Source organism: Cynoglossus semilaevis, chromosome 6 (assembly GCF_000523025.1).
Source record: "Cynoglossus semilaevis isolate Cse_v1.0 chromosome 6, Cse_v1.0, whole genome shotgun sequence".
Lineage (NCBI taxonomy): Eukaryota > Metazoa > Chordata > Actinopteri > Pleuronectiformes > Cynoglossidae > Cynoglossus > Cynoglossus semilaevis.
The window spans coordinates 468,388-492,536 of NC_024312.1; the positions used below are offsets into that span (position 1 = coordinate 468,388).

General features: G+C 42.0%; 1 protein-coding gene across 1 annotated transcript; it reads right to left on the minus strand.

Annotated features, from left to right (window-relative positions):
* Positions 1 to 8: 8 nt before the first annotated feature.
* fa2h (fatty acid 2-hydroxylase) lies at positions 9 to 24,137 on the minus strand. Its single transcript, XM_008311020.3, has 9 exons — positions 24,089 to 24,137; positions 23,009 to 23,091; positions 21,321 to 21,618; positions 4,698 to 4,832; positions 1,413 to 1,555; positions 1,058 to 1,158; positions 747 to 919; positions 356 to 608; positions 9 to 169 (listed from the first exon to the last, which is right to left on the minus strand). Exons 3-9 carry the CDS (start codon positions 21,594 to 21,596, stop codon positions 102 to 104), a joined length of 1,149 nt encoding a protein of 382 aa, XP_008309242.1. The 5' UTR covers positions 21,597 to 21,618; positions 23,009 to 23,091; positions 24,089 to 24,137; the 3' UTR covers positions 9 to 101.
* Between the last annotated feature and the right edge of the window lie 12 nt (positions 24,138 to 24,149).

Consider the following 24,149-nt stretch of genomic DNA (forward strand, 5'->3'; position numbering starts at 1 on the left):
GGGGGGGGGGGGGGGTGGGGGGGGGGGGGGGGGGGGGGGGGGGGGGGCTACGGTGAGTAGTTAAAAAAGTCCTGAGGCCCTTCAGCAGAGCCGGGTCTGTATTAGAATTTTTCATCGGGAATGACTGTGTTGAAGGGATGATCCCAGAACGTCGTGGTGATTCCGAAACCTGCAGAGAAAGACGACCAATGAGACCACATTAAGATGATGATGTCACTTTAACATCACTTCAATTAATTTTTTTATTTTAACCTACGTGAATCTTCACACATTTGTATTGAATTTCAAGCGTGGTTACACCCCCTACTGTCCAGTCATCGCGACTCTTAACGTGGTTTTACTCCCTAGTTCTCACCTGCCCTCTGGTGCTCAAAGTGGTGTTTTACATGGTAGGCCTTCAGGCCGTACATGTACGACCCTCGCTTCGGCGAGCCGTAGTGAAGGTAGTAGTGAATCATGTCGTAGACCACGTAGCCGCACAGTCCTCCGACAAACAAACACTTCCCGATGATCTCTGGGAAAGCGTACTGAAGGATGGCGTAGAAACTTCCAACCATTAGGGAGGCCAGGCCTGGAGGGAAGACCAGCCTGGAGCCGTCGAACGGAGACTGAGGGACAGGAGACAAGTCAACATTGTCACCGAGCTGTTATTTCACTGAGACGTGAAAAAAAAAAAAAAAAACAGGGCGAATGTTCCCCGCCACCATGGGACAACAGGATGGAGGGCGCCGCGCTGGCGTGTGTACCTTGTGGTGTTGTCCGTGCAGGAGGAAGTGAAGTGTGATGAGGTAGTAGTTATGGGCTGGTGGTTTCATGTGAAAGACAAAGCGATGGATGCAGTACTCCATGAAGGACCACAAGAACCAGCCCATCATAAAGAGCAACAGAAAAGTGTATTTATGGACCAGGACGGAGAAGTCTGGGAACACGGAAATAAAAATGATGAAACAACACAAGTACAATGGTATGGGATTGGTATGATGAGGCCAAAGTAGTGGTCGTGTGTGTGTGGTACCTGAAGTGAAGACTGTAGTGGTCGTGTGTGTGTGTGTGGTACCTGAAGTGAAGACTATCCTGGTTGTGCCTTGAGCCAGTGTCATGTAGCAGGACCAGCTGAGATAAAAAACAATAGGAAGCCACACCACTGGTACCCAGTACCTGCAGCAACACATCAGACCAAAAAAAAACAAAACACATTAGGTTCATTATTTTTGTGACCCGTCAGTCTGGGCCTCAGTTTAACGGCATGGATTTGGGGGCCGTTCCTACCATTGACTTCAAACTAATTTTACATTTTTCTGTTACCTTTAAACTGTTCTTTTTTGTTACCAAACCAAACCAATAACTCTGACCGTTTCTGCACTAAACTGTTCTTGCTTTGAAAATGAAACATTTTCAGTTCCATCTCCTACCAGGAAGTCTTGGTGCTGGCCTCCAGAAAGGGGTTTCCGAACAGTCTGATTGGTCTGTCCACCGGCTGATGAACCCATGCATCATATTTCTCACCGAGGTGGCCCACCTGCCACGCCAGTGGCTTCCTCCAGTCCACTAAATCCTGCGTACACAAGAACCAATTCGCACAAAAATGAAACTTAAAAAAAATAAATAAATAAAAAAGAAATTGTCAAAGCTGCTGACAGGTTTGTCTTTGAACTTTTTGACTTGTTAAAACTCTAAACCAGAGTCCGTCCTGATGAAATGAGTGTGAAAACAAACTTCCACTTTACACCGCCAGGGGGCAGCAGAGCGCCAATAACGGCTGAAGCGAGCAGGTGCAGGTGGATCCAGGAAGTGAGTGAACAGTGAACACACCTGTGTCTCCTGTCGCTGCCATTTGCAGGAGTTTTCAAACAATAACAACCCAAATATTTCAAATCTAAAGATAATAAGTCTAGGTGTAATTTAAAAATATCACTAAAAGACAATTATTGATTACAGGAAATTGCTGTGTAAACTACAGATTTTGTAGAAAAATAAAACACCTGTTTTAAATATTGTCCATCCAGATTACAACATACCAAAGAAAATATAATTTTAGGGAAAATTTAAAAAAAAACGGCCATATACAAGAAACCACGAGTGGCCCCTGAGCCAGATGTTGGATGTTTGAGACTTTAAGGAAACCCTGCATTTTTGGTTTGCATCCCGACTCTTCTTCCGTGACCACCTTAATTTAAAACGGTGCAGGTGAGCGTGTTGTTGTGGCGACAGCGTTTCCCATCAGGCCATGCTGGATAATGGTACCAGGCACAGACTGTCACAGTCACCTGAGGTTGATTATCCAGTCTCAGGCTCATTACAGGTGAACACAGGCTGCCACCCGAGCAATAAAGTGTTCATCACACTCAGCGCTGATTGAGCGACGTGGACCAGAGCGGACCTCACCTCTGCTCCACTTCCACCCCGCGTAGAGTCAAGCTGGGGATTGTTTTAACGACCGCGTTTCCAGCGTAAACATAGTGAGAATAAAGTCAAAGAAATCTGATATTTATTTTTGATCATGTGACATTTGACAGCGCAGCAGATCGGTTTATAAGTTACCCACGGGAGAACCATGCCCTGTGACACCATTCCTCCTCTTTTATCACCGCCGTTCACCCGCAACGCAGTCATAACGATGACCTTTCACGTATTTGATAAGTGATGAGTGGTAAAAATGAATCAGTGAGCCAACAGTCAGAACACCTGATCCTTCAAACTAAATTCAGTTCCAACCAAAGTTCAGGAAGAAATATTTAAACCAGTGTTTCCCAACTTTCTTTGAGCCAAAAATCTGACAAAAAAGTCTCTGTAATGAAATCTAATAATCTTCTAGTTCAAACAACTTCATCATTGACTAAAATCTCCGCCTGTTCAGTTGAAGACGACGCTGACATACTGGCAGGAATTGAAGAAAGACACTCACAAAGATCTTCTTCAACAGCTCTGATTATCTTCTTTTTTTCAGCCATCTGCTGCCACCTAGCAGAAGACTATTTAATTGTTCTACCAAATATACTTTGACGAGCAAAGAAAAATGATATGAAATAAATTATTAATATTTATTATTATTTCATTTATTCAAACAAACAGAAAGGTTAAGTAATTGGCTGTAAATCCAAAGAAAACCAACAGCTCACACTAAGACACCTGTGGTGTCAGAGAACAATTCCCTCCACATGTATCTCCAACACGGCCGTGGTTACTGACGCCAGACCTGACAATGGAGAACACTGATCAATACACAGATGCCTGGCAACTAAGAACGAGATAGACCTGTTGACTCTGTCGTGGCCGTGTATGTGTGTGTGTGTGTGTGTGTGTGCAGGTGGTATTCTGATATATTTGCTGACAGTCCATCTGCTCCATCATATGACTGTGATTTCCATCAGCGAGTGAACCATCGTGTGTTTGTGTGTTTTCTAAAAAAAACGAACCAGGACCAGCTGCTCATTAGTTCAATTTTCTTCGACAACAACCTGAGAGGAAACTATTGTTTCACCAAGTGTTAGTCTGAATACAACGTCCCATTGAAAAGAATAGAAGGAGTAGAATATGAGCTGTGAACACATGAGAATGGACGTTCAGTTCAACACAGAACATGGAAATTCCAGGTAGAATCGTCCAGAGAGATTCAATATTCCGTCGTTCGCCTCAAGACCCAGAGGAAGAGTTGAGAGTAAAAATTAAAATAATTGATTACTGACACTCCCAAGTAATTTCATTACCTTTGTCCAATGAGAATAGCAGTAGGAATGAGAGTATCATGCAGTAAAGGCTGTGTCCATGTGGGGGTACTCTACAAAAGGGGGCGCGGCAGAAAAGTACTGAAGTAACAACACGATGGTACTGACTAACCAGAGTTTGGCTGTTGATGTTCGTGTGAGTGTGAGAACTCGAGCGCCAACACATGAGGTCACCTGAAAGGTGAATAACCCGAGGAACATTCACTCTTTATTTACCCCCAGCCCCGGTGTCACTGCTCCAGACTAACACAGCAGCTTTGAACTGAAAACATCAGTGTCATTCATTCATCTTTAGGGTCACGGCGATGCTGGCGACACTGGAGCCAATCACAGAGCTCATCAGCTGAGGCCGGGGGGGGGGAGGGGGCCTACACCCGGCCCCTGTTCACCAGATCATCATAGTGCAAAGTTCTAGAGGATGTTGGTGTGAAAATAACCAACATGTACATTTTCAGTAGTAGCAGATACTGGTACACAAGCCTAGAGTGCCCCCTAGTGACTGTGAGTGTGAAAATAACCAACATGTGAAATTATATATATTAATATATAAGTCACAAACCCAGCCAAAAGATGAAAAAAAAGTGCGACTTATAATACAGAAAATCCGGTACATATATCGAAATATTGATGTCGATCTGGTTTTATTAAGTATTTATTTATTTTTAATAAAGTACTTTTTAAATAAAAATTTTCTACAGGTATCTTATATGGAACTACTGGATATTGAGTCTGATTTCAAAATAAAAAAAATTTTGGGTGGGGGGGTTGTATGAGATCTGTGTCTTTTATCTGATTTCAAAATAAACATTTTTTTGGGCGGGGGGTTGTATGAGATCTGTGTCTTTTTGCATTTGTAAATATGTTTTAATTTGTGTCCTTTAAAGTAGGACGAGGAAATTTATATCAAAAATGTATTTTACAAAAGTTCTTTTTTTTTTTACGAGGAACCAAACCCTGTGTAGACGCACGTACCGTTTCCAGGTCTACGGGGCTGCAGAGGTTGTAGGGGGAGTCCTCCTCTTCCTCCTCTTCCTCCTCCACGGCCTGTGACCCTGTCGTCTTTCCTTCCGTCTGTTCAGCCGTCTGTCTCCTCCTTTCTCTCAGAGTCTGGAAAAAAAAATAATAATAAATGGCCACAGTAAACATAAGCAGGTTTTCGTGGTGATGGTTATGACTTCCTACTGTAGTCACGCGTGATGTTGTTGTTGTGATGTTTTATTGTATTTGTTTTGATCTGAGAACTTTTCCGTTTCAAAGGTTAATCAGGTTTTTTATGTGCGTGTATATGTTTGCTTGATGTTCTTTTATTTGTAATTTACAATCTTTAACCTTTGAACACATCCGCATTCAAACATGCAAATGCTCTGTCTGTGACAGCATTACAGCAAAATTTCCTCTTGGTCGGTTTTCAACCTGAGCTTTGAGTCTGTTCTGTTTAACAGACGTGGATGGAAGTAAAATTTAAAGGAAAAAAAATACAAACGTGATCCTCTCACTTTTCCACTAAATTAATAACTGGCCCATTTGACTTAAAATTCTATACAAAACCATTCAGGTAATTCCAAATATCTAATAAAATAGCATAGCTTAGCATGTGCTAATCCAAGTTTCTGCAGTGCCTCCTTTTCTAGGTTGTCAGCAACCTTCAATCACTTCATTTATGATCCTCAGAACCTGCTATCCTAATTGGACAAGGAAGATAATCTTACATCCCGTAACAGCCCTGGGACGCGCCCCACACTTTTGGAACAGTTGTATGAGATGTACTGTAAATGCACACCAGGTTATTCTGACCAACTTTAACAACTCGGAAACTTTGGAAATAAAAACCATAATTCTACAGAAAACCAGTGCAGAGTCAGGGCGGAAAAAACGTTCACGTGAATCGAGTCAATCATTCATCGTTGACATTTAAGGGTTGTTTTTTTTTATACGACTTGAGAACAGTGCAGATAATATAACACCGTCCAAATGAGTTCACACGGTCAAAAATGACCTTCAACACAACAACGTGACTGATGAGTGTAAGGATAAGGTGCAACTTCCACCGACTGCTGTTCTTATCAGGCGTCTTTAAGGACGTCCAGGATAAAAGTGGGAAAAAAAGATGAAATATATGATGGATAAAGAGTGGAAGACAAGAAGAAGAAGAAAAAAAAAAGGGTCCAACACAATTTGTGGGTCAAACACAATTTGTTAATGATTTGTTTCATATTTCAACTTTGTTTGTCTCTGAGGGTTTTGATGAGTGTATCATTTTGAAGTTAAACATTAAGCAAAAAGACGACAATAAAGTTAAGGAAAAAAACAACATTACAGTATGTGCTACTGTGAGGGAGGGTTCGAGGTTCGAGGAGACAATAACAGTGAATCTGCTTCTCTTCTTTTTTCACTCCCCCCAAACACCCGAGCACGTGCACAGACATAAGTGTTAACGCTTGAGGTTCAAGTCAAAAATTAAGCACAACTTCCTGTTTCACTCTTCAATAAAAATAATGACCGAAACAAAAATCACTGTCCGACAGTCGCATGTCTAACCTTTTGAAAACTCCACTAATATATACATCGAACGTGCATGAGCATCGTTAGCCTTCAGCTAACACTACAACACACGTGACCTTTGACCAGCAGCAACAAAGTTGCCTTGATGTTTATCTCTGTAAGTGTCACTGCTCTAACGCAGCTTATTATTAACCAATTTCAAAAATCGGCCGGGCGCAGTACCTCTGTGTATTTTTTAATAAAGTAAAAATACTAAGTAAAGTAAGACTGCCCTAGATAATATTCTTTATCAGTGGTTCACAAACTATGGTGCACATATCATTGGTGTACTTGGGCTCCCTCTAGCGGTACACAGGAGAATTCTGGATTCAGAATTTTCTCTGTTAGTAAAAACACTGCAACTGTTGCTCCCAAGTCGCAGTAACCAGCTAGACTGCCCTCTAGTACACTGCAACTGTTGCTCCCAAGTACAAGGCGCAGTAACCAGCTAGACTGCCCTCTAGTGGCTGTCAGTGTGAAGTCGCAAACCTAGCCAAAGGACGGAAAAAATGAGCGACTTATAGTCTGAAAAATACGGTATTTGTTTTGTATGAGAGATTAGTTGACCATAATCTGTTAGTGACCAAACGCTCAAACACAATCGCCATTATTTGACGTTAAACTGGGCTGCTCATGCCCAGATGTGGGCAGCGCACCAACGGATGAACGGGATCATGCAGGTTTGCCATTAGAACATCATCAACAGGCAAAAACTGTGACGTCACTTCCCCAGAATTTCCTTAATCCAGAGATTTGAAATACATGCTGGTGGTGACACATGACCTAGATTAGCATGCAAACAAAGCAAACACACACACAGTGAAAGCACCAAGCAGACACACCCTCATGTCGAAGCCTCAGTCATGGCCTACGTGAGCTGTGGATGTTATTTCTGAATCTGAAGTTAAAGATTACTCTCTCTCTCTCTGTCTCTCTCTGTCTCTCTACCAGGTCAATACATTCTCCAGGTGTGGTTTGTATTTGAGGAGGCCTGGTCGTATCAACAGAGTCAACTTCTAACATGTTTGTCATTGAATCAGATAAAGAAGCTCAGAATTATTTGGACAGGTGACGGATCTGGAATCCTGTTTTTGGGGGACTCGCAAACAAGGACTTTTATCAGAAATGTGGGCATTTTTGATCAATTTTATTTTCGTTTCTAAGTAGTTTAAGTTTGGAAACATTAAGCAAATGAATGTTTCAAAAAGCCTCACGATTGAGACTGGGTTTTTTTTTTTTTTTTTGGGCCGGTGATACTTATACTCTGGAGCAAATTATTAAAATACGGGAAGTGTTTCAATGATGGCCATTGTTAATGTGCTCTTTGAGGTTCGGCCTTTTTCTGACATGGATGTTTATCAAGTCCAGGGTTTTGGAAAGATTTGCATAAATGGTGTATAGCCAGTCAAACGGCATAGCTTAGCACAAGCTAACCTTCATGGGTTTAGAAGAAACGACTTCGACTGAAACTGTCCTGGTGCTGGTTAAACAGTCTCCACACAAATATGTACAAACTTCTACATATCGCAATTCTGTCAATTTTTAAATGAGGACAAAGCAAACACACACACAGTCTCTCTCTCTCTCACACACACACACTCTTACAAACTGCCCTGTGCGGAGCCCTAACACAGCTCCTCCTGCCCAGCTGAGCTCTATCCTCAGTGGAGCTGACAATGGAAGGAAAGATAAATAAGATGTAATCATAGCTCACATTAAATTATCACAACAACGCAGCGGAAAAAGTACGCCTGTGATTGGTCCTTTAAAACAGCCCCAGACATCGTACATTTAACAGTTTTACTATTGAAAGGCGGACCTAACGTTTATCTTTGTTTACATGTAAACATAAACTACTTCTGGATTTCAACGCAGAGCTGTTATTGTTTACTGATGGTTTTCGTTATAAGAGATGAAGAAACCAGGTCAAAGTCTTTTGTAGACGATCATCTGCCAACACTACACCAATGCAGGCAGATACTACACAAGACACTATGACCACTAGTTGGCAGTAATGTAACAAAAACATGCAAACTGCCATGAGAACCTGAAGAAGAAGAAACACTGACCACAGTCACGTTCACATATTACCGTATTCTCCGGATTATGAGTCGCTCCGGAGGATAAGACGCACCAGTGCCCTCTAGTGGCTGTCAGTGTGAAAATAACAAACCTGTGAAATTATAGAATTTAATATATAAGTCGCAAACCCAGCTGAAGGACGGAAAAAAAAAATGTGCGAAAAATAGTCTGAAAAATACGGTAAAACATCCAACTGAACTTATTCAGGCCGTGTCCTCCATCTTCAACATCCAACACATCACCTGGTCACACGTTCAGACCATCGCCATCTTAGCTTAGCTCAGTTTCCAACAGAGGAAACATCGTGTTCCGCGCAGGTTCATGGAAGAGGAACAAGAAGACGGCTGACTGTCATGAGCTTCGACGATGTTTGAAAGAGAAAACAGAACTCCACCTCAGTTCTGTTTTCTCCACAGTACGTCAGCTGATTATTGCCACACACACACCGTGTAATTTCCCTAGCCTGGGGTGAACAGAGTGCATCTGGGTAAAACTGAATCCTCGAGGTGACGGAAACCACAGAGAAGGAATCGAGACAGATATAAAGACAAACAGAAGTCATGATCAGGGGGATGTCCCCGTCCGTCAACTGGGAGAACGTAAGGAAATAAATGTCCATTAGGTACATCACCTTAATGCGACCAATCAAACGGCACAAGTTCAAATCATTACGGTAGATCATTATTGACAACATTATTACATAACGTAAAAACAACGATGAGAAAATAAGGTGTGATTTTAATGGATGTCATTTAGCGCCATAAAACGTCAAAAGTTATTCATTTGATATCTACACAAAGAAACAGTTATCAATGTGGGGAAAGTGGGTATGGCAGTTGCCTCACATCAAGAAAATAATGGGTTTGATTCCCAGTCATTCTTAATGGTAGGTAACCAGACTGGTGCGAAAGAAATAGTAGAAATAAATAACATAAAGTTGTGTGTAAAAACATTTCTGTCCCCAAGGGGGGGTGCAGGACAGAAAACAACTGAGAACCACTGGTCCAAACAAAGATAAAGATCACCACCGCGGTCTGACGGTGCTGCAGCGTCACACAGGTGAGCGTTGCTGTGACGACACACAAACAGTGTCCAACAAAGTCCACGCCTCTCCGATCTCTGACTCACACCACGTCCACATCGCCGCTCCGTCTGCCCCGCTGCTACACAGCTAGGCTAATTCCAAATCCAGAACGTTGAAAGGCAAACAATCAGAGTGGAATTAGCTAATGGTTAGGTAAACGCTGAGAGCACGAGGGCGGTTTTCATTAACTCACTGTTGGCCGTCATCTGTGTTCCTCCCCAGACAATGAATGGTGTCATTACTGTTGACATTACCACTGTGACCATCGACGCTTACAGTACAGGGTGCTTTTAAAAAAAAGTACTGTCAATTGGGATCCAAATGTTCCGAGACGAGTTCTGGTACTAAATCAAGCCTCGTGTTGGAACAACTTTCATAATTCCACTCAGAAAATGTAAATGTGTTCAAATGTGTCCTCCCATGTTTGACTGTTTGATATCACATGGTGCGTCTGAATCTGCAAATAAACCACGTACAGACTGAGGAACGAGGAGAAGACTCTGAGGATGGGTAAGAAACGAAGTCATTCTATTTGTTTGAGGAGGCGGAGCCAAAGAGAGGGGAGCCGTTTGTTACTGCAGGAGGACAAATTTGCAAGACCGAGAAACAGAAAACAAAGGAGGCGGTAAGAGGACGGCGCTGACGTTCCCTGGTACAATCAGACTACAGAGGAACCCCCCCCCCGCCTCTGCCCAGAAAACAGGAGAGCAGGAGGAGCAGCAGGAGCAGGAGTTCTGGTGATCCTGCTTTGTGATGATATTCTGTTGAAAATATTATTTTATTTTTTTCATTTGTTATATTTTTTAATTAAAGTCTTGGAATAAAACGTGACTAAAATCCTCCGTTTAGATTAAGAAATTCAAACATTTCTCCCAGATGTTTAAGAATCCACAGGAACCACAGGTTGTGAGTTCCATTCCTTTGGCACAGACACAGAGGCGTTCAAAGGCAGTGAGGAACACTGTGGTGAAAAATGTGGTTTTTTTACACAAAGACTGAAATTAGCGTCATGAGCCGATGACAACCCAGATGACAAAACCCTAAAATTTGACGCATTGAGCATTTAATTCCCAAAATTAAGAACCAGGATGAAGTCGCAGCCAAACGTAATATTTATTTAAAAAATTGACGTCAATTGTTCATGTTTTCCCTCCTCTCCAGATCTGTGAAGTTGAATTTTTTCATGTGGAAACAAACTTTAATTTAACACTGAATCTGGAAGAACCAGAGCTTAATATTATAAAAATGTGAAATACCTGAATCTGGAAGAACCAAAGCTTAATATTATAAAAATGTGAAATACCATGAAATAATAAATAATAATAAACGGGAAATAAATTTGAAATAAAACACACATCAGTGGTATTTGTTTCTTATGTCTCTTCATGTGGAGCCTTTCCAGTTCCTTTTTCATTTTTTTCACAGGCCAACAACAACAAAAAACAAAACAAAATGTATGTGCGTTAACATAGCGCATACACCTCTAAAATTACAAACCCTGCCAGTACACAGGTGCTTTATACTGGTGGGCTGACTCTAGTACACATCAATATGATCTCACAGGCCAAAAATAATCACACAGCGGGCCAGATTTGGCCCCCGGGCCTGAGTTTGTCACGGTGATCTAGACCTTCACTGCTGATGCTGATGTTTCAGCTCAATGTCGAGGTGTTTTATGGCTGTAGATTGCGACACTGCAGGGTCAAAGGCTGGAAAAACCATGTGTGGGGGCAAAGGTCGCACTGGTGTTCAGTACGGCTCTGGTCAACAGCTACAGTATCAAAGTCATCAAAGCTGGTGATGAGGAGACACGGCAGCACCACGTCAGTTATTAAATAAATACGTTAGAATAAGAAGATAGGAAGAATGTTTACGTTTGTTGACAGCAACCGTGGCCGCTCTCACAGCAACGTGGAAATCAGTTCAAAGGTTCTGATTGGGTCTAGTGATATTTCAATATCAGCATTTCATTCCTTCTAAGCTCTGGTCGACCGACAACCGTCTCCTACTTCAGTGACCTCACATCCATCCTCGCCGCTGTCTGCACATTAACACACAAAAGAAGTGAAGAATTCCTGCAGAATTCTTGTAGCAGAGCAGGACTAAAGTTCAGTTGCAAGTTCGATAACCCTCCCAAAGCCACGAGCTCTGGACAGGCTGAGTCACTCCTCACATGTGAGCGTGACTGGATACGGTGGACGTGGTAACGGCAACAGTAACGACACGACGGATGTGTCGAGACCGGACCACATGTTCACACATGTTGTAGAGTAAGAGATTTCACAAATACGTCAGTGGACGTGACGTGGCGTTCAGGTCCAGATCCAGGTGAAAACTGACTAAAAATTTCAAACAGGTTCTGAAATATTGCACAATCTCTCAAGTCAGAATCTATTCAACATTGAAAACAATAACATTAGTGTGAGGAGGAGGAAGATCACATGAGTGTGTCTAAAGGTTAAAACACCAAACTAGGCTAGATGAGCAGATAGACACACACACACACACACACACACACACACACACCATCTTCACCTGACATCCGTCTCATTGAACAACTGCACCTATCCAGATCTTTGGCCACACCCATTGGTCAACTACACTCCTAGATTAAAAAAAAAAAAAATGACCAAACCCAGTCGGCATTTAGTGAAGTGTTTGACATTTAAACAAATAAAGTAGTGAAAAGGTTGTGGAGGATAAGAGAGAGTTATTGTTCCAGCAGAATCACATGAATGCTTTTTATAGGTACCGCCCATTACTGGTGTCAGCTGATAGGCAGCAGATTGACTCTGAGGACTGTGATTGGTTCACGGTCGGCAGCGTGATTTCCAGCATGTTTACATGCATGAGGTGGATGGTCATGGCTGGACCTGGTCACAACCTTCAGGTTTACATTAGCAGATAGACGAGACGAAGAAAAGTTGCAGTCGACTCAGTTGTCGGACGCTGCATTGTTTTGATTGTGTATATAGAAGAAAAGTTGCAGCCGACTCAGTGCCTTAGTTGTCGGACGCTGCATTGTTTTGATTCAAAAACACAGCGTTTCTACCACGTTCCTTTAGTGCAGTGGTTCTCAGTTATTTTCTGTCATGCCCCCCCTGGGGGGCAGAAATGTTTTCACACCCAAAAAAAAGGCTGGAGACCGCTGGTCTAAGTGAGGTGTGAACTGAAAAATTATCTGAATACCTGAGTAAACCTGAGTTGCAGGCCTTTTTTTTTTTTTAAACCTATGTGCTTATAACGACATCACTAAACCGACCGGTCCGACCTGTGGGATCAGAGCTCTCTCTCTCTCTCTCTTTCTCTCTCGCTATATTTGTGTGCAGAAGAATCAGAGGCTCGGTGTAACTACCCAGGTGAGCTGCAGGTGTCGTGTTACCATACAGACAGTAACCAGTGAACTAATAGTCCTGTAAACAGTAATGCCACCAGCCTCTACGTCACTGCGGTGGGAATTACGGTGGTTACAACCCCTCTAGTAGACGAGATGCATCTCTGCGCTGCAACATTTATTTGTCCACATGACAGAAGAAAAAAAAAAAATCGCAGGAAGACTGATCAGGATCAAAACTCTCCTTCCCTTTCGTTGAGAAACATAAGGGTTTAATCCACCTGCTTTTTTTTATGACAGTCATATACCTGGCATATCAACTGTTTCAGCACAAAACAAACGCACACAAAAATCATGCGGTATTTAACTGACCATTAGCCACCACTCTGCGATGCCGGTTTTCAGTATATATTTATATATTGGTATATATTGCTTACTTATTAAAACGGTTAATGAAGGACGAAAAAAAGGGAACGATTTAAAACGGTTACCGTTACACAATCCTGACATGCACACAGGACATGTACAGGGCACAAAGGTTTGCCAAAGGTCCACAGGTTTATGCTGTGCTAGATATGATATACATCTAGAGCAGTGGTGGGTGACAGAGGCCAGGGCCCTGGCGGTGCCTAAGAAAAGGAAAAAAAAAAAGGATAATTTTATTTGACGTCATTGTCAGATTGTCAGTTAGGAAGCCATGTCTGTTCCATAAGCTGGAGTGTGGCTAGCTAGCGTTGCTTAACTTTTGTATTACTTTCCAATTTTCACTAAAAACCATTTAGTGAGGTATGTCCGATGTGACCTAAAAATGCATTTTGGAGAACTGGGGTTGTATATTAAAGTGAAAGTGGAAAAACTGGGGTTGTATATTAAAGTGAAAGTCACTAGATGGCAGCATTGTAGCTGGTAATACAGTATTACCAGGCCTATATCGGTATCGGTTGAAATCAGAAATGGAAATTAAGTGTTTGGACAATATCGGCATATTGGATATCGGCAAAAAGTTCATATCAGTCATCCCTACTAAAAACCTTTTATATCGAGTTCGTCTGTACAGACTTTGGACGAAGAATAACAAAGTGAGAGTTTCAGGTTCACGTCATCTTCTGCTAATGTCGTTCCATTCGATCTGCTCACTTGCACAACTGGGCAGTTAAAAAACATATTGTGTCACATTTGAAAGATTTGGCGCAACACTGACGCAGTGTGTGACCGAGGCATAGTGGGCATACCTACCATTTTCTGCTCTAATGGCAGCGAGCCGTCAGGCATGGCTTCTTATTAAAGTGACGCTGCCGTTGCCTACAGCTTGACGACAAGGCAGATTTACACAGCACAATGGAATATTTCTATCACAAAAGCCAACGCTCAGGTCGAACCTGAGAACCAGACAGACAGAACTGATGGAGAAAAGGTTTCAGTTAGAACAACGTCTCAGTGTAAAGTGATGCTGTGGTGACAGATTATCACATCGGGGAATTGAACTGTGCTGTAAATGTAAATGAACAAAAATTAGGGGAAAAATGCAGGTATGAATCGTCCCATGAACGCTGCCATGATACTTCCTTTACTTCCTCCCCCTTCCTCTGGGTGTGTCTGAGAACATCTTGTCTTTTTTTTTCTCTCCACACCTTCCAACCATTTGTTTTTGTGCAACAACACACCTGTGTCTGTGTCTGTGTGTGTGTGTGTGTGTACAACAGGTTCTCCAATGGGATTTAAGGAAGTCTCTGACACAAATACTGCGGGGGGAAAAAAAGATGGTTCCTCCAACACTGTATTACAATAACATGGACTGATATGTGAAGTACTGCATTAAGGCGTGATACTTCAATGACTGTGAATAATACCTGTACAAAAAAGGCTGCTGACACTAACGCAACACTGTGGTTTCACTGTCTCATCAATGAGGGGATGATGGGACGGTGAGTCACTGGACGGTTAAATCTTTGAACCTAAACCTAAGATGAGTCTTAATATTACAGGGCCAATCATCTGTTGAGACTCAATGTTGAGTACCGTATTTTCCGGACTATACGTCACACTTTTTTTTCATCCTTTGGCTGGGATTGCAACTTAAACTCAGGTGCGATTTATATGGCTGTGACACTGACAGCCACTAGAGGGCACTCTATGCTTGTGTACGAGTATCTGCTACTCCTGCACCACTGAAAATTGACGTTCGTTATTTCATACACTGACAGCCGCTAGAGGGCACTCTAGCTGGCTGGTGCAACTTATACTCCGGAGCGGCATATAGTCCGGAAAATACGGTAATTTCTTCACATCAGAGATCTGACCATAAATTACGTACAATGTTATATTATATTTATTATTACATTATATATTTTCTACATAATTGTCCATCCAAGTTCCTCTCCGCGACACCGTCTCACTCTCTTCGAGGTGTCTCACAGTTAACGAGGGGGGCAGCCACCTGAGGCCTGCACCTGAGCGCTAATTGCCGCGACAGCAGTCTCTATGGCAGCAGGGATAAACAATGTGGTAGGCAATGTGTGTCACCACAGTGATGAACCTACAGCTGGTTGGATGAACTGGAAGGTAAACGGTTCATCAGAAAAGCTTTTAGAGGGAAACCACAGGTGAATATCGGCGGAATGAGAGTACATAAATCACCGCTAACAACCGTTGGTCAATTAAGAGAAAGCCCGGACTACTATTGGCTGTTCAACTTTGTTGGAAACATTAAGAAACATGCTAACAGAACCATCAAGTACTTGGTATGAGGCAGACAGAGCCAGGCATTTTTTAAAATGCTAAAACTTGATCTGCATCAAAGTGAAAGAAAACCAACATCTAACTAAACAAATAACCCGAAAAGAACTTAAAGTATTGGCCAGTACGTTCGTATTTTAGAAAAGAAAAGAAAGTATTGGCCAGCACGTTCGTATTTTAAGAGACCTGAACAAAGTGTAGTTTGGACTTCCCTCTGATGACAGTGTATGCTCAACTGGTCAAGCCATAAATCACACTGAACGTCCCTTTACAGCCCTAGAGATTGGTGTCGACCTGAACTGTAAGAACATTTAGCTCTTAGCAGGTGTTAATATGGAACCTTCCTAAGGTTCTACTGCCCCCCCCCCCCCCTCCTCCTTCTTCCTGTGCCCTCTGATGAAAGACAATTAAATCATTGAGCGGAGAAAGACTCGTGCACACTCTGCATTCCTAAGCTCACTAGTGCGACCCACTCGCCCTCTTGCGTCGTAGCCACAATGCACAGTTACACCCACCACTGTGACCCCGGTGCACTGCTCCATAGTGTCACAGTCGCTCTACTCTACTTTACATTCCTATATTATTCATGCACTTATATTTCAAATGCGACTCCGGACTTCAACAAGCTCACTGCCCCGCTGTGCCAGTGGTCGACTCCATACGTTCCAGTTCAGCTTCCACACTATCGCTGTTGTTCATTCATTCATTCCAGGAGCTGATTTGATATGCACTCATGTCTACAATATGTGTACTATCCTTCCAGGGTTCATGACGACGCAGTTCCATTGTCTTCGTGGCCCACATACAACTGCTTCTGTTGGATAGGTTTACTGAGAAACGCAGATGGAAGATCAAGTTGTGCTGGATATTTCTGCTTCCTCGGATAAACAGAGGTCATTGAAACAGCGAGCAGAATGCTCGGGGTGATTGACAGGCGGAGTAAAGGGACGGGCCGTGTTCATTCGTCAATATGCAAAAACTCAATTCTTGTCATACCGATACACTGTAATGTGGACCAAGGACTGTCAGATAACGAAAGCATTACACTAAACTAGACAATGGCGCCTCCTGTGGAAACAAATCAATAACTTCTATGTGAGGAAATATATTGATCTTCTAGTTTCAATTTCCGCACATTTACTTTCCCAGTGTGAATCCAGGGCCTGTTTAGTTGAACACAACACTGACATACTCACAGGAATTGAACACAAACAAAGCTCTTCTTCGACAGCTCTGTATTTTTTGTTTTTAATAGCCAAGGTTGAAGCCCCCTAGTGGCAGAGTATTTATTTGTTCTGTCTGTCACCGCAGCATAGGAGAAAGAAGGACGTGTATTTATAGTATTATTTAGCCATTGGTCCAGGTAAACATTACCATATTTATTGTTGGACAGACATTTTTCCTAATTAAAAAAACGAACCACTCTGCTTCACTGATAACCAGCTAACATTATTTAAATGAGTTGTTGAAGTTGGCAGTTATTTGCCCTTCATGCCTCACAAGTTCAAAGTACATCCTCTGTTTGAATATAAACCTGCTCCCAAGCACACATGTTTTACGTTTAAGCTCTCAAACACACACACACACACAAACACACACACACATCTTTGCAGACATTCTCCCATTCCTACAGGTGGATTAGTGGATTTGGCCTCAGCAGTTGACAAAACCTAGAATGAAGTCCAGGTCCTGTCTGATTGGTGTACGTGGTATCAGACAGGAACGACCACATTTTCTGGATCCCAAAATCTTCGCAGTTAAGTGTCGACTTATGCAGATGACACTGCACTGCTCAACTACACACCTAGGCTGCCAACGACTATTACTTTTTTCTTTGCAGACATTTGTTTTTCCTTATTTATTTTGCAGTCAGAGCATCCATCAAAGTCGTTCTTTATATTAAGTAATATTTTTCCATCAACACATCAAAACAATCTCATAGGCCACATTCAAACTGCAGACAAAGGTGGGCCACAAACAAAATGTGACCCATATCTGTTTTTTTTCCAATCACAGTGTGAACAGCACAAGTCCCATTTATATCAATCTGAACCGGGCCACGGTCACATAGGCTCCAAAATACGGATACGTATCCGATGACCTCAGTCTGAACTGTCACATCAAATTTGATACGATTTTTGCGTCACTGAAGTGAGAAAGGTGTCACAATTCTATATTGGAATGGGGAGCAGGCGGGAAGACGTATTGGGTAGACAGGAATTACTGCCATAAAGTAATCCCGTAAAGACTTGAGTAAATGCTCATGCAGAAATAAAGTTAATCCCAGGTCTGTTTTGTCACGTTAATCCCGTGGATGACAGGTTGTCTGTAGTCTGTTTTGTCACGTTAGCCCTTGCCAGGGCCTTAATCCCGTGGATGACAGGTTGTCTGTGAACAAATAGTCAATGTGTGGCACTGGGCTTGGCCTCATGGTACCTTTATGAAAACAAATAAGACGTCAATCATTTTGATGCTGCACCTGAAAAATGTAAGCCAAAAGAAAACTCATACCAGGACCAAAGTGTATTCATATTTGCATGTCGTTCCTCCAGTACTGACAACTTTGAGTTATTGTCGTCTGGGACTTCAGTGGTTATGATAATCAGCTGCTTAAGGTAAAAACACACAGGGAGTTCAAAGTGTTTTGGCTCCAATGACATCATCAGCTGGCGAGGTCAATGACTGAGAGCGTATTCAGGAACCAAATAACAGATACCAACAATGATCAGTCCCTGGACGGAGACTGTCACAGTGGCAAACTTAAATAGAACAAAAGTTGTTAATTATTTACCTTTGAAAAACGTCACACATTAAAAATGTATGAAATAATTGGCCAGTAATGCCTGAGCGCTTTCTTTGACACAACGCCGTGAGTTAGGAGCTAATGTGGGCAGAGAGGAGTCTGACATCATGACAGGGATTGAGATTATTACAGATTAAAGTAATTAACAGACTTGAAAAAAATATATATTTATATACTTGCAGAGGTACATATAGATATTTTACTATATATTATTTGTATTATCGGAACCTTTCGGTTCTGGGGGTGGGGGGGTTGAGGGATGTGTCAGAGTGGGAGTATTTGTGTCATAATAACCCCCCCTCCCTGTGTTTTTATTGGGCTGTTGTTGCAGGGGATTGTGGGATTTACAGTTTTTTTTAAAACACTCAAATAATAAAAAAGTTTTTGATGACTGACGTTATTTACCAACAGTTTCACCACCAAATAACAAACGATAGCCAAAATGTTACACATGTTAACGTAGATCATACTGTGTTAATGTTGCCATCAACATCATTATAATTATAACACCACTGACAAAACCTGGAAGTTGTCATGATGTAATACAAGTGTCAGAGGAACAGGATTTTTTAAAAGTTTTTTTTAAAGTCAGGATTTTGGTGCAAAGGAATCTGAGTTATCACAGATCTATTCTATTATATGATTTTTCTGTTTGTTTGTTTTTTTTTTTAATTAGAAGTCAGACGTGAATCATTCAAATGTCCTTCCATTAGGGCCCTGCTGCCGTGGAAGTCTATGAGGAAGTGTTCTACCAGGTTTCTCATTGGTTGTGTTGTCTTCTGTAACTACAAGTAGAAGAATAAATAGATGCAAAAGAAGCAAATCAGCTCCCTGAACACACACACACACATACACACACACACAGACACACACACAGCGAGACAGCCGGCGTTCATCGCAGGTCATGTGGCGTGCCGAGCGTTCTCAGGTGTGCTGGTGTGGAAGCAGGTTTATTTTGAACCGCAGATAGAACTCAGTCAGGCTGAAAAATAATGACTGAACGGAAAATATGTGTTAGCATGCACATCGCCTCCTGCGTACACACACACACACACACACACACGTGTACACGTAGTAGTGGTACAAACATGTAAATGTCAACTTTGTCAGGAGAGATTTATGCAAAACCTTTGGGTTTCTCTCTCCTCTCAGACAGAGAGTTGGAGGGTGAAGGGTGAGGGAGGGATGGAGGGAGGGTAAGATAAGACTTTGTTCACCCCACACTGGGGCAATTCAGTTGTTACAGCAGCAGGATAGACACGTAGTGGTAACGGTTTCAGCAGAGTAGGTACAGTATTTCAGTGAAGTGACCATTTCCAGTGAGGGTGAGAGACATGGGGAGACAGGAAGGGAGGGAGGGGGGCGGGGAAGGTTTCAGTGTATCCAGCAGGTGAGAAAATGTTTTGCCGTCTGCCCTAAAAATTTGCCCTTTATGTGGAAGAGGACAAGATAAACCAGTTTTCTGTCTCGTTTCACACACACACACAATCATTCATTAACAATGCCCCCCCCCCTACAGCAGCATTCACACACACACCCTATCACCCATGTGTGCCCTTCCCTACTTTGCTCCTCTAACTCCACATTCCCTCACCTATTATCAATATAGTCCAAAAAAAGACAGGAGAAGGAGGGGGGGGGAGGGGGGGCTGCAGGAGGAGCTGCAGGAGGAGGACACGGTTCCTTCTCTACGCCTGACAGTCAACGCCCAGTCAAGTCCAGCCAGAGACAGTTATTCAGCTGTTACAAACTACCTGCCGTTGCAGTCACTGTAACTGATGTCACAACATAAACACAATCAGAAGTGTTTACCATAAACACAGCACTGCAGGACACAGTGGGGGGGGTGAGGGGCGGGGGGGTTACACTGACCTCCTCAGCAGAGGGTGGGGGTAGGATAAACATGTTTGGGGACTGTGGGGCAATAAAAGAAGCCAAACACGCTCGGAGTTTTCACAGAGGAAAAAAAATGTAGTATAAAAAAAAAAAAAAAACTGCATTTGAAACTGCAGTATTTACTGTTGTGTATGATTGACACGGGTCAATAAGAGATATCGTTACATTATTAGAGACAAAAGCTGCTTTGCATTAACTTTATAAAAAAGATTTGTTTGTTTTTTTAAATCAATGCGTTTTTGCAGCCGAGGCCACATTTGCCAAACTCAAGGCCCGTGGGCCAAATCAGGGGCCACTAGGTGTGGTCTGGGAGGCCACCATGGGACAGTCCACACTGTTAGTTTTGGGGTTTTTTTGTAAATTGTGAATATAAATTAATACATTTAGCAGGACATCTATTGTTAACGAATGTCCGTTTATGTTTTTACTTGTAATTAAATCTTATCTCATTAGTATTACATCACTGGCGCCCCCCGCAGGACCGTGTGCATACATTAGTTTTGACAAAATGACACCTCTGCTCTAGACTGTCATCTGGTTCCACGAGATTCCAAAACTTATAATTGAGATTGAGTAGATGTCACTTTTAGGAAGTGCTGTGCTGAATGTCGGGCTTTCTTGCCAACAGCAAAAACTTGGATAAAAATGGATAAAGAGAGAGAGTCTGACGTTTAAGGTGTACTTTGATTCACGCTGATAAAATGTTAAGTAACAGTGACAGCGTGACGTGTACTCCATGGAGGTTCCTACAGTTAGAAGGGTTTAATTACCTGTATTGTAGCTGGTTCATCAGCACAACATTTTATTATCCAGATAATGATCAATAAACATGATCGTTGTCATTTTAAGAGCGTTTTATTGTGTTATTATGTACAATAAAAAAAAAAATCAATAATTGCCCCATTTTTAATTTGCAAAATGGGAAGTTGCTGTCATCCCTAAGGAGCCACAGCCTCTGGGGCCTAAAAAAACAGCTGTGAAAAGTGGTTTGAAATAACGTTAAGAATATTGGGTTTTATCGCGTATGTTCGTTCACGGTGTTTAGATGAGATGTTTAGGCACAGGGGGCGGATTCTGAGAATTACACCTGTTGTTGTTAAGTGTGGGTCGGTCACGCACCTGTGCCTCGTCGCTGCCGCTGGTCTTGTCCAACTCCCCGATGTAGTACTGCTCCATCCACCGCCGGGCGTTCTCCGAGTGCCGGTGCGGGGGTCCCTCTATCTCCCGGCTTATGTCCTTGCCCGAGCGGCGAAGTATGAGCGCCTCCCCGCCCGGGTGCATCCGCAGGAAGGCGGTTACATCGTACACCCTGGTCCCTAGCAGCACCCAGCAGGAGTCCTTGGTGCAGTGACGGGCCACCTCCCTCTCTGTGAAGAAGCGGGGGGACGGAGACATCCTGACAGACGGGATGGAGATGCTGAACGTCCGCCCGAACCGAAAAGTGAAGACGGGGAGGGGAAGAAGCGAGAGAAAAAGGAGAGAGGAAAAAAAAAAGGAGACACCACCTCGGAGACCGTCGACCTGACTGCTAGGTAAAGAGTTCAACTCCGCGGATGACACCCAGCAGCTGTGAAACTCTGGAGACTTAAACAACAGAGGACAGCGGCCAGGAGGCGGGGTCTGTGAGGCGTTCAGAGACGCCGCCAAGACCGTCACCACAGCCCACAAAAGCCTGTAAAACTTGTTTTTTCCCTTAAATCGAATTTTTTACATAGTTATTTCAAAAGTGTGACTTTTTTTTGCCGAATTAGGGTTTACGTCGAAGTTTGTCAAATGACAGAGTTATAAAATAAAAAGGGAAAAAAATAACGTGTTTCCGTGAACACAACACTCCATTAAGGCGCACCTGTGGCGCAACAGTGTTTTAGTATCGACAGTACTAGTAGTTCATTTAAAATACTTTCAAACTCCTGTCGTTAAAATACTACATTTAAAATACTTTCAAACTCCTGTCGAAGTAGGGGTGTACACGTGTAAATTGTAAATAAACACTACGTAACTTGTGTCTTACTCGATGCTGAGTACACAACAAGTACTAACCTCACCTGCGGTCACTTCCTGGTAACTAGATGTTTAAATCAGAAGCAAGAGTCCGCTAAATCCGACTGTACTTAAATGTCTCGGGTTTTTTTAATTTAAACTTATTTTTCACACCCAAAGGCGGAGTTTTATCGTACCTTGTCGATTTCCAAAACTTAACTATCACACATGGACATGTATAAAAACAGTTCGTTGTATCTTTAATTAACAAGGGCGTATCATTTCTGCATTTATCTTTCCTGAACAGTCGGTGACGGGTAAAGAGTGGGTACAAATCGGTTAAAACCCACAGCGATATGGCGTTGAATTTGTGAATTTAAGGTTTTTGACGTGTGATTTCTGCAGATTGTATAATGTTCTTCGTTAATGGTTTTTAATCTGGAGTTCCGCCAGGATCGTAACACACCACTCATTGGAAAATTGTGCTGTGAGTTTATGTTTAAAGATCAACGTTTGGTTAAGAAAATAAAAACCGGCTCTGCCTCTGAGGCCGATCAGAAATAACTTCCATCACCGCATTTAGTGTCATGCCATGTAACCAGCGCTACCTGGTGGTCAATAGGCCACGTTGCAGTCCAATTTGCGCCATTGCAAGAACTTGTATATTATGTAAGGAATATTTAGGATGATCTAAGGTTTAGATTTCAACCTCTATCCAAGAAGTTACTTTAATTATATTATACACGGAAACACGTTATCCACAAGTGCTAAAAATATATATTACAAGGCCTTAAAAAACTGAACTTAATTCCCTGATAATGACTTACACACATCTGGAATTGTAGCATCAAATATCCCGAGAACTGGAACAACAACTTTCCAAGCCTGGCTGGAGTCTGCAAAGAATCACCTGGAGAATGAAAGGCATATCATGTCATGTGCACTGTTTCAATATGAACTGGTAGATAAGTACATGGTACAGTGATGTTCTGTGTTATTGTCTGTCTCTGATTTGCTGTAAATTTGATCACGTTTACTGTTGTTAAAATGTTTCAACGTTTGTCTGGGGATGTAAATAATCGTTTTATTCAAATTAAAGCTCTTTCAACACTCACTGAATGAAACAGGAAGAGCTGGGGACAATATTGTTGACACTGATTATTCAGATACTATATATAATTGTTACTCTGCTGCCCCTGCTGTCGTTTTTCTGCTAGTGAAGGGCTTTTATTGTGAAAAAAATATACGTGCTGTTTTGACAGTAAATAAATAAAAAATAAAAAATAAATAAAAAATACATTTTAATATTTAATATCACGAAACTTTCTAAATTATTTGCATAATTCGGAATTTCTTACTTTTTGAGGCAATGTTGAGTAAATAACAGCAGGGGGCAGAAAAGGATCATTACATAAATAGTTTTAAATCTCTCATGGGTTCCACACGAGGTAAAAGGTAGAAATTTAATTGGACGTTTTAACTTTTTTATTTAGCCGAAAAGACGGATTTAAGGAAGACACAAAAAGAGAGAATAAAAAGGTCCAGAACTTCGCCCAAATACAGCAAAAATTTGATTTCCAACTGACAGACGGAAATAAACAACTCCATAAATAGTTGTCTTTCTGTTGTCTTAAGTCGAACAAACACGACTGAGATAGAACAAAATTTATATTTACAAAATTTAAGATAAAAGTGTCATTTCCACCATTTTAAGATGGTTGAGTTATATGTCGTTCAAAACTACTAACTGAAACAAAATAGAGCGGTGGGTTTATCGGAATGAAAACCAAAAGAACTAAAGGATAAATTACTTCCCTCTAAACCTATTAATGATATGAGAACAAGAACAAACAACAAAACGAACAGCTAATCACAGAACCAGATGAAATAACAAACGGAAAAGTTACCGGTTTGGTAAAATCAGAAGAAGAAATTAAACAAAGTACGAATCCTGCCGCCGGCGGCCAT